This window comes from Sebastes fasciatus, chromosome 14 (genome assembly GCF_043250625.1).
Source record: "Sebastes fasciatus isolate fSebFas1 chromosome 14, fSebFas1.pri, whole genome shotgun sequence".
NCBI lineage: Eukaryota > Metazoa > Chordata > Actinopteri > Perciformes > Sebastidae > Sebastes > Sebastes fasciatus.
In genome coordinates, this window is record NC_133808.1 from 7,353,149 (window position 1) to 7,365,153 (window position 12,005).

The 12,005-nt window shown below is 40.6% G+C and overlaps 1 protein-coding gene across 1 annotated transcript; it reads left to right on the forward strand.

Annotated features, from left to right (window-relative positions):
* The first annotated feature begins 242 nt into the window (after positions 1-242).
* LOC141782240 (uncharacterized) lies at positions 243-3,280 on the forward strand. The gene is made up of 4 exons (XM_074658356.1): positions 243-312; positions 898-944; positions 1,095-1,870; positions 3,031-3,280. The coding sequence occupies exons 3-4, from the start codon at positions 1,245-1,247 to the stop codon at positions 3,074-3,076; spliced, it is 672 nt and encodes a 223-aa protein (XP_074514457.1). The 5' UTR covers positions 243-312; positions 898-944; positions 1,095-1,244; the 3' UTR covers positions 3,077-3,280.
* Positions 3,281-12,005: the final 8,725 nt, after the last annotated feature.

Consider the following 12,005-nt stretch of genomic DNA (forward strand, 5'->3'; position numbering starts at 1 on the left):
TTCAGCAATGCTTTGCAATAAATTTCAGCTGTCAGCATTACCACGCATTTTCAGCAGGAAATGCATTTTCTAGTTACCATTATTGCTTATCTGGTGCCACATGGTGACAAAAATAATAGCTATGTCATAAATAGTAATAAAATCTCAAGCGTATATTTAAACATGTCACAAAAATGCATTGTTGGTGAGAGGTTAGGCTCTGCCCCCGACGATAGCCATTGGGGCATTTTTTCTAGCTGAGGTGTGGCTTCATATAAAAGGAAGGAAGAGCCAGCTGACTGCTGTGTCTGTGGAGCTGCACTCCAGCACACGGTAAATTCACTAGTAGCTATTTTGGCAAAAGTACCATAAACTGTGTGTGTGTGTGTGTGTGTGTGTGTGTGTGTGTGTGTGTGTGTGTGTGTGTGTGTGTGTGTGTGTGCGTGCGTGTGCATGCGTGTTGTGGTTTGTGGTCATGTATTTCCTTTGTTGACTGTATTGCATTATTTTGTGGTCATGTCTTTATCATTAATCTCCCTCGTGATTAATGGTAGCTGGTAGCTTTGTCTTTATACAGTCATGTGACACATGGCTTTGTTTTTTTTGTTTTTTTATTATTGACAAAATGATAATATCCAAAATAATTCCAGTAAATAGTAGCAGCACATACAGAACATATATGAGTGGTACTGATACGAGGCTTTGTGATATATTTACTACAAATGGCATGAGGCAATACTTGCGACCTGCACTGCCTGTTTTGCAACATTTTACAAGCCCACTGTCTTTGTCTCAGGGGACTGCAGTTGCTTTGTTTCTGCACAATCTTGCATTTTAGGTTTTACAACCGCTCATGAAAAGTCCTTTATTTTCTTATGTTAAGAGGGGATTTGTGTGCATTTAAGTGGCTTCTTTCAGTTTCAGGGTATGGATCTGGAATTTTGAGATGTTCGGGAATAATGGAGGTAAATCACTCTCTTTTTCACTTTTACTTAAACCTCGGCTCTGTCCATTATGTCAGACTTTTTTATAGAATTTTCAGGAGCAAAAATTGACATCAAGTGTATACAAACTGAATGAGAAAATGATGAGCCCCACCCCTTTTGTTTGACCAGGAAACCAGTATCCCACTGGCTTTAATCCTCAGCCAATGCCAGGAGGATACAATCCTCAATATCCACCAGGCACTGCCCAACCCCAACCCTGCACTCCTCAGCCTAGTGTTCCGCCTGCGTGCTATCCTGTAGCCCCACCTTCTGGAGGGTATGAACCAAGCTGTTGTTCTGATGGGCACGGACATGGTCATGATCATGGTCATGGGCACGGACATGGTCATGATCATGGCCATGGGCACGGACACGGACACGGTCATGATCATGGTCATGGTCATGGTCACGGGCACGGACATTGTCATGATCATGGTCATGGACACGGGCACGGACATGATCATGATCATGATCATGATCATGATCATGGTCATGGACACGGGCACGGACATGATCATGAACATGGTCATGGACACGGGCACGGGCACGGACATGATCATGAACATGGTCATGGACACGGGCACGGACATGATCATGAACATGGTCATGGACACGGGCACGGACATGATCATGAACATGGTCATGGACACGGGCACGGACATGATCATGAACATGGTCATGGACACGGGCATGGACATGATCATGGTCATGGTCATGGTCATGGCCATGGTCATGGTCATGATCATGATCATGATCATGGTCATGGGCATGGACATGGGCGTGGACGTGGACGTGGTCATGGTCATGGGCACGGGCACGGGCAGAACGAGTATGGTTATGGCCGCAGACACAAGAATGGTCACATGCATAACCAATGCCACAAGAAAGGAAAGAAGTGTCATGGGGTAAGTTCCAGTTGATTTATTGATCAATGTAAAGAGCAAATGATGGAGTCTCTATTGTATCAACCATACTGTATCACAGTCCACTGATATTAAGTTGCTAATCACACTCATGCAAGTAATCGAAATGTTAGTTCAACAATGAGATACAGTTTATTCACAAATCCCATTCTTAAGCAAGCTAAAACGAATGCAGTCTAATACAACATTCCTGCACTAAATCCTAACTCAAGGTTATTATGTGAATCTGTTGAATCTATGGGGTGGACATAATAGTAGAAACACCTGTCACATGAGGTTTACTCATGTGCTGCTGCTCACAATTTCTATTTGTCCAACAGTTTGCTTCTTTAAAAGATATTAAGTAAGATCTTATCATGACAGCAACAGTCCTGGACCCTAATGGTTTTAATTTGATTTTGCCTTGGCCTTTCTAACAAGTCCTCAGTCTAAAATGACAAATTAAGCCATTTGTCAGTGTCTTCCAAAGCAACTCATTTGACTCTTCCCTAACCTTAACCTTAACCCCCGAGAGTGGCGCCACTGGCGGTGGTGGTGGTGGGGGGCTCCAAATCAGAATTTTGCCTATAGGGCATCCAAAAGGGCTAGAGCCCTATTTGCCCTATTTGTAAATATAGGATATTTAGTTTTTGGTTATTGCAGGGTGTATAAAATGTAATAAAATCTATATCGGTTGTTTTTTTTTTTAATATGATCCCGGTCTGTATTGTTTGTGATATAGTGTCTAATGTGTAGATATCTAGATAGGTCACTTGAGGGTAAGCCAAACTTGTCAATAAACTGTTTTTTTAAAGGTTATTTTTCCAAAGGTAGGGCAGTGAGTACAGATGCTCCATCCTCCACTTTCACACAGTTACACACAATCACACCCGGACGTTGCTTGCTACAGTACAACCGCAGTCTGATCTGTTGGCCAGTGGAGCAGTTGGGGATTTAGTGCTTGGTTGAGAGGGATGGACAAGTGCTAGTCTTTCCCTTCTCTGCCCACAGTTATCCTGTCTGCCCAAAGAGTGACCCTGTAACCCTTGGGACACAATTGCTCTCTTCCCTAATCCAAAACTGGAAATTGTGCCAAACTCATTGCAACTGTTTTGTCAAGAATTGAATGATAAGCTGATAGAATTGTTTTCTTTGTGCCGTAGTCTTCCAGCAGCTCTTGCAGCAGCAGCAGTGACTCTGACTAGATGAAGGGTCCTGGATGGGAAATGAAAGAAGACAAGTAACCACCTACAAACCTTAGACCAGAATCATGTATGACCGGAAAAACTTCTCATGTATGTTCTCGTCCCAAAAAAATGTATACAAGCTTTTGTCAAAACGGACTGTTTTCATTCACTGATTGTATGGCTTTGTATCAAATACTAAGTTAATAAAGTTTAAAGTGAAAACAAATTGATGGATTCTCTCCACACAACTTCAGTTGTTCTGTCCTCTGAATGGTGGTGGTGGGACATTCCATTCTCTCTTAAGACACGTCACTGTATTCAGGGCAACCTGTTGGTTTGGTAGGCTGTGTTGGCTTCTCATAACTTCCGTTGCAATTTGTCAAACACTCTCAACAGCATACGATGCCCTCTATCCTTAAACCCCATCAAATTATTCTGATGCAGTTTTAGTTTGTAGGATATGGAAACAATCCTGGGGGAAACCTCAGCTGGATGTGTGAGAGACGGTGGTGGGGTTGGGTGTGATAGTGGTGTGCATTTCTGCCTGCGGCGGTGGCGGCTGTAAGAGACACATATCTAAGGACTTGTATGATATCCATGTTTGTCAGGAAACGAATATTGCTATGTAATTCAATAAAAAACAACTCAATGATGCTATGAGTTTGCCTGAGATTATGACAATTATTGCTTATCTGGTGCCAAGTGGTGACAAAAATAATAGCTATGTTATAAATAGTAACCAAATCTCAAGCGTATATTTAAACACGTCACAAAAATGCATTGTTGGTGAGAGGTTAGGCTCTACCCCCGATGATAGCCATTGGCATTTATTCTAGCTGAGGTGTGGCTTTATATAAAAGGAAGAGCCAGCTGATTGCTGTGTCTGTGGCGCTGCACTCCAGCACACGGTAAGTTCACTAGTAGCTATCTTGGCAAAAGTATCATAAAGTGTGTGAGTGTGTGTGTGGGGGGGGTGGGGTGGGGGGGTCAAGTGGGTCATTTGTGGTCATGTATTTCCTTTGTTGACTGTATTGCATTATTTTGTGGTCATGTCTTTATCATTAAGACACTCCCTCGTGACTGGTAGCTTTGTCTTTAAAGAGTCATGTGACACATTGCTTTGTTTGTTTGTTTTTATTATTGACAAAATGATAATATACAAAATAATTCCAATAAATAGCACATACAGAACAGATATGAGTGGTACTGATACGAGGCTTTGTGATATATTTACTACAAATGGCATGAGGCAATACTTGCGACCTGCACTGCCTGTTTTGCAACATTTTATAAGCAAACTGTCTTTGCCTCAGGGGACTGCAGCTGCTGCTGCACAATCTTGCATTTCAGGTTTTACAACTCTCATGAAAAGTCATTTATTTTCTTATGTTAAAAGGGGATTTGTGTGCATTTAAGTGTCTTCTTTCAGTTTCAGGGTTTGGATCTGGAATTTTGAGATGTCCTGGAATAACGGAGGTAAATCACTCTCTTTTTCACTTTTACTAAAACCCCGGCTCTGTCCATTATGTCAGACTTTTTTATTGAATTTTAAGGAGCAAAAATTGACATCAAGTGTATACAAACTGAATGAGGAAATGATGAGCCCCACCCCTTTTGCTTGACCAGGAAACCAGTATCCCACTGGCTTTAATCCCCAGCCAATACCAGGAGGATACAATCCTCAATATCCACCAGGCACTGCCCCACCTCAACTCTGCCCTCCTCAGCCCTACCCTCCTCAGGCCTACCCTCCTCAGGCCTACCCTCCTCAGCCCTACCCTCCTCAGCCCTACGCTCCTCAACCTGGTGTTCCGCCTGCATACTATCCTGTAGCCCCACCTTCTGGAGGTGTTCATGTTCATGTTCATGGTCATGGATATGGGCATGGACATGTGCTTGGACGTGGACGTGGACGTGGACGTGGACGTGGACGTGGATGTGGACGTGGGTGTGTGCGTGGTCGTGGACTTTGGCATTGACACGGTCATGGGCACGGGGATGGGCATCACGGGTATGGTTATGGCCGCAGACACAAGAATGGTCACATGCATGGCCAATGCAACAAGAAAGGAAAAAAGTGTCACGGGGTAAGTTCCAGTTTATTTATTGATCAATGTAAAGAGCAAATGATGGAGCCTCTATTGTATCAACCATACTGTATCACAGTCCACTGATATTAAGTTGCTAATCACACTCGTGCAAGTAATGGAAATGTTAGTTCAACAATGAGATACAGTTTATTCACAAATCCCATTCTTAAGCAAGCTAAAACGAATGCTGTCTAATACAACAGTCCTGCACTAAATCCTAACTCAAGGTTATTATGTGACTCTGTTGAATCTATGGAGTGGACATAATAGTAGAAACACCTGTCACATGAGGTTTACTCATGTGCTGCTGCTCACAATTTCTATTCGTCCAACAGTTTGCTTCTTTAAAAGATATTAAGTAAGATCTTATCATGACAGCAACAGTCCTGGACTCTAATGGTTTTAATTTGATTTTGCCTTGGCCTTTTCCAACAAGTCCTCAGTCTAAAATGACAAATTAAGTAATTGTCATCATTAAATCATCATTAAACATAATGAGAGATCACCATAAAGTGGCAACAATCAATATTTGTTAGAATAACAATGGATCAAATGACTGTCACATGAGGTGTCACTTTACCGCTCTCTTCAGCTCTACAAACCAACCACTTCTGGTTCAGGTTTAAGGTTGAGCGTGGCCCTAACCGAAAAAACACAAACAGAAAAGCAGCAATCAAAGTCATTCTGAGATAGAAAATGAAAAGGCAGTGAAAAATTAAATGTTAAAGACTAATTTTATAAATGGAAATATATTCGTCATCCAAAGACACACTAATGAAACTGAATTCATTATTCACTCATCACTTTATTAATTTCACAACAGTGTTATTGATTATATCATTCAATTGTGAATGCATAACTTCATTAATTCACTGTCTGACACGTCATCACTGAATGAAATAATAATATTTGTCCCTGCTGTATAGTACTCCAGCAGCGACTCGGACTAGATGAAGATGTCTGGAAATAAACAAGACAAGGTGGCACCTGGAAAGCTTCAACCTGCTACCTTACAGTATATAATAATAAACTGTTCATTTGACCACCCACATGTCAAAGCATGTTTTTTTTCCTTTTGTTCAAATGTTGGGCTGATCAATGTGAAGTTAAAGCAGCAGTAGGCAAGATTGGAGCAAATATGATGAAAACGGTCACTATGTCCTGACAGGAGTGCATTAGACAGGTATCTGATCATCACCCGCACCAAATCCTCCGACCACATCACCCCCATCCTCATCCAGCTGCACTGGCTCCCTGTTAAATCCCGGATCGACTACAAAAACCTTCTGCTCACCTACAAAGCCCTCCATAACCACGCCCCCACCTACCTCACAGACCTCCTCCAGGAGTACACTCCCTCCCGTTCCCTCCGTTCATCATCAGCCGGACTTCTGAAGAAGTCTAATTTTCTCTCAGAACACTTGAATTACAATATGCTGAAAGGTTATTGTGGAATTTTTGCCCAATGATGCCAAAAACATTCTGCCTACTGCAGGTTTAAAGTCAGGTTTAGCTGCCACATATTATGAAGTGTTAAGCCAATACATTTTAAAGTGAAAACAACAGACTCTGGTAGGTTACCAGCAGTATTGCTTTTCTGAAAAGGACCTTTACAGTAGTCCTTGTGCAACATAGTGTATTCTTTTGATGTATTAGACACTGATCTTATGTCCCCTTGTGATAAACAGCATAAAACTGGTTTCTTTTTTTTACAAAAGCAAGTCATCTCTACGATGCACCTGCCTCTTAATTCTCTATTTTCATTTGACCTCATGGTTTCCTATTACATTGTGTGTGTTATCTATCAGTGTGTTTTCATATTATCTTTATTTACCGAGGGAGCGTTGAATCAAGACCTTTGTTCTGCAGTGTTTTTCACTAATAGTTACACACCGTGCTGCTCCCCAGCACATTCACATCCATCCTATTTTAATCACCTATTTTATCACTGTGAATCTGTCATTCGTGCTATTTATGGTCTATGGTCGATTTAGTCTTTGACACATAGATTAGTGTAATATGATCAGCAGCTATACTCTTTTTAGTGCATAACATTAAGGCAGAGTAGCCTGGTGCCTTTTTGGGTCAATGTAAACTGCCCGGCGGGCCAACTGTGCGCATGGATTATTACAAATTCTCATTGGGCAAGCAACTGCTGCTTCTGCTACCGCACTGCCTTCTATGGAGCCAAACTTTCTAACAGGCTGCACATCTGGCCCAACCCCAATCAGTGGAATTTTGTGTTTGACAGTGCAGTGTACTCTACTGTGATTAATACAGTATTAATTGATTTCATGTTTAAACTTGGATCTATTGCTTTCTGTCTGATTAGAGTCATCCATATATGAATCATTTAAAGCAGCAGTATTGGAGCAAATGTGATTGAAAAAAGTTATTTTTATATAACGATCACTATATCCTGACAGTAGTGCATGACACTGGTAATCTGAAAAAAACAACTCATGTGCCTCTGTGTCCTCCGGTGCTCCTAATGGCATCTGCAAGATTTCACAGACCGGAGGAAAACAACCAATCAGAGCTGATCTGGAGCCTTGCCGTCTCTGAGCAGCTGTCAATCATTCGTAAACTCTGACCAAACGGTCAAACTAGGCAGCGCTGTTCAGATATGAATCAATATTCTGTTACCGTAATGCGTATTTCTCTCCTCAAATGTTTTCAGAAACTTCTTGTAGTGTACTGTTTAGCTGTAAAATGAGAAAGTTTGTGTCCTGGCAGCCATGTTGAGATCAGTTGAAGAAATACCAAGCAGCACCGCCCACCAGCTGGAGCAAACTTTCTCATTTTACAGCTAAACAGTACACTACAAGATATTTCTGAAAACGTCTGAGGAGAGAAATAGGCATTACAGTAACAGAATATTGATTCATATTTGATCAGCGCTGCCTAGTTTGACCGTTTGATCGCAGTTTGTGAGTGATTGACAGCTGGCTCTGTTGAATGAATAGCCAATAGGAATGCTCTCTCCCTGAAATGACCTGTGATTGGCCAAAGCCTCCCGTCATGGGCTAGATTTTTTAAAGCCTCAAAATAGAGCCTTGAGGAGGTGCAGAAGTCTAGTTTTCTCTCAGAACACTTGAATTACAATATGCTGAAATGTTATTATGGAATTTTTGCCCAATGATGCCAAAAACATTCTGCCTACTGCCACTTTAAGACTGTTGAGTTGGTATTTGTGCAAATAATCGTCTTATCTAAAACCCAAGAGCTCAAGATAAAAATGGATCCAAATGTTTTAAATGTTATGAGATTGCAAATGATGAAAACATCTGTCATTGCCAGACAATAAGATTAGTAGTAAACCAGATTGTTAAATAGGAAAGTACAACGCAATTTCAGAAGTTTTTGTTTGGGTGTGTGTATCCATATCTTGGTTCATATTGACTGTATGTTACAGATTATACACACACTCACACACCCATTTAGGTCACCGAGCAAAAATGTTGTGGTGGGAGTTCAGGCACTGCCCCCAGCGCCACAGGTGAAGTGGACTGTGCATAAAAAGGAGCAGCATGTGACGGCTGCGACTGTGGATCGGCTCTCCAGCACACAGTAAGTTCACCTCTAAAACTCTGCTGAGGATTTGCAGTTCTCTCAGATTTTTAAAGATAGAACCATTGCATATGTGTGTGAAAGACGAACTGTGCTGATTTGTTTAAAGTGTTTTTTGTTTTTCTTTGCTTTCAGGATCTGTGGTTTCATCTGAGGTTTCAAAATGTACGGACACAACCAAGGTAAATAACACAACCACTTTCAAATGAATGAATATGCTTTACATACTTGATATTCACTTTAACTTCCTGATTTCTCTTCTCTACTTATGTTTAGGAAACCAGTACCCTCCTGGTTACCCGAACCAGCCCCAGCAGATGCCAGGGGGATACCCTCAATATCCTCCAGGCACTGTCCCACCACCACACGGCCCTCCTCAGCCCCACAGTCCATACGGAGGTCAACCTGGAGGCCAACACGGAGGCCAACACGGAGGCCAATACGGGGGCCAACACGGAGGTCCACATGGAGGCCAACAAGGAGGCCAATACGGGGGCCAACACGGAGGTCCACATGGAGGCCAACACGGAGGCCAACACGGAGGCCAACACGGAGGCCAACACGGACCCGGACCTGGTTATGGTCACGGCCAAGGACATGGACACGGACCTGAGCACGGGCAGTGCCACGGACAGAGCCATGGACATGGACATGGGAACAAGCACAAGCATAAGAATGGTCACAAGCATGGCCAATGTCACAAGAAAGGAAAGGACTGTCACGGGGTAAGATTCAGTTATTTTCTCAAATATGATGTATATATGCATGTTGGTTTATTTGCTCCAGAAATGAGATTTTATTTAGAATTTGAACAGTGAAAAATTTGTGCAATGCAACCTAATGTGAATTAATCACGCGAAATGCTCTATTATAGTTCCAATATTAGCTAATTATTCCAAATTTTTAGTCAATAAATGAATGACAGCCTGTCATTTTTATATTCTCAAATGTAACGTAGACAAAACAAACTTCACATGGGTTTGTAGATGATTGAAGTGATTCATTGATGTGTATGTTGTGTTCATACTTGCTGTAGAACTCCAGCAGCTCCTGCAGCAGTGACTCTGACTAGATGAAGATATCTGGATTGGAGGAGAAACAAGACAAGTTGGCACCTGGAAACATCCATCCTCCTACCCTATATTATAATCAATATGTTATGCGTAAATGTTTCTTCACATATAATCTTTAAAAATTATATTTATAGGTTGTTGAATACCTGCATCTGCACCATCAGATTCTCTGACTCTCACCTGACAGGCATCCAGGATCCAACAATGTTGGATGTTTGATTTTAGATCAGCCATGTCATGACTTGTTGACATGGTATGATGCAGTATACGCTTTTCTTAACATTTCATAACTTTGGTGTATGAGACACATTACGGGCATTATTGTATCGATGATTGTGTTTGTGAGAAACGTAATAAAAGGGCTTTCTTTGTATGATAAATGCTAGTAAAGTAACAATGCAATGTCTTTGTCTCCATTCTTCTTAATGCACCCATTTGCTACTGTGGCTAATGTCACCAAGTTGTGTTTTTTATTTGCCCAGGGAATGTAGACTGAGCACATTCCCTCAGCCACACCTCGGTCACAGCAGCACATCACACCCTGCACCTGCCAGTGCAGTCACCCTAATCTCATTTTGATTGCGTGTGCAATCAAACACTTGTTCATGTAGATATCCACCCTTTTAAATGACAAGTTCACATAGTCTTTGAGAGATTCTTGTTCTTGAATTTAACTTATTTTTCTTTCTTTTTTTAACTTGCACAATATTTGTAATGAGTGGTGGAAGATGCATGCAGATCCTTTACGTAAGTAAAAGTATGCAATGCGTCGCTTAAAATACTCAAATCCATGCATTCATAATTTTACTTAAGATAAAGTATAGTATGGTGGAGTCAGGTAAAATGGGCCAGATAAGGTTGGAGCATCATAGCCCTTTAAAATATTACAGCCAATCATAATAACTGATCTTGCATTGTTGCTACAACATTAGTTGACATGAAACAATTGTTTTGATTGGAGGTTGCTAATATGGGCAAGACATAGTGTTACATGAAGCATGTCAGAGAAGGTTTAATTGAGCATGACATGAAGTGTCACTCATCACTAATAAGGATGATAAAGCAATTATAAGTAATCTGAGCAATGTTTTGACAGGCTCTTTCAAATAAAAAAGTTGAAATTTATTAAAAAAAAACTTAGATACTGGTCTATTTTAGTGTAACCATATCAGCTACATTTGGCCACATACACACACACTTTTACACAGAAGTTACACAGAAATTGAGGGTGCAAAACAGGTTCATAGGTCTAGGTATGTATTCAAGCAAAATCTTAACAATCTTTTAAAAAAAATATTATTAGATTATTATTAAGACCTAACAAGACCTGACTAGATGAGATGTTAAGACCTAGCTACAGGAAATGTTAATGCTTTTTGGTGTTTCGATTTTTTGTCGAAGAATTTCCCCCGGCATTTCACAGCAGCCCACTGCTCCTAAAAGCATAGGATAGGTTAATGCAGAGGTCACACACACGCACACACACACACACACACACACACACACACACACACACACACAAAACAAACACAAATGTGCAGAAACACACACCCATACAACATGATCTCATTTTTAAATGCATTACTCAATGAAATATTTGTTCAGCTTTTTATTGCATGAAATTGATTAACTCTAGCTCTCATAATTCCAAAACAATTATACTTTTCCACATGTTTTAACAAATAAATGTTTAAGACCCATGCCAATTTATAAAATATAATTAGATCTCATGCATAACTTATAAATTAAATAAATAATTAATAAATACTTTATCAAAAAATGGCCCATTTTATCTGACTCCTCCCTAGCTATAGTATAGTATAGTATAGTATAGTATAGTATAGTATAGTATAGTAATAGCAGCAAAATATACTCACAATATCAAAATTAAAAATAGGCTACTCATTAGGCTACAGAATGCCCCCCGCCAGAGTGTTATATAATATTATTGGATTATTATCACCTATGCATCACTGTGTTAGCAATATTTATATGTTGTAGCTGGTTGAGGGAAAGCTCATTTAACTACTTTATATACTGTTGGGAAGTAAAAAGTACAATATTCCCCTGTGAAATGTAGTGGTGTCAAATGGAATACTCAAGTAAAGTGCAGGTAGCCTACCTTCAAAAGCTAAGTAACCTACAGTAATTGAGTAAATGCATTCAGGCTCAATACTTTTAACCACTTTTATCAGTGAATTCTACCAATGTAAACACA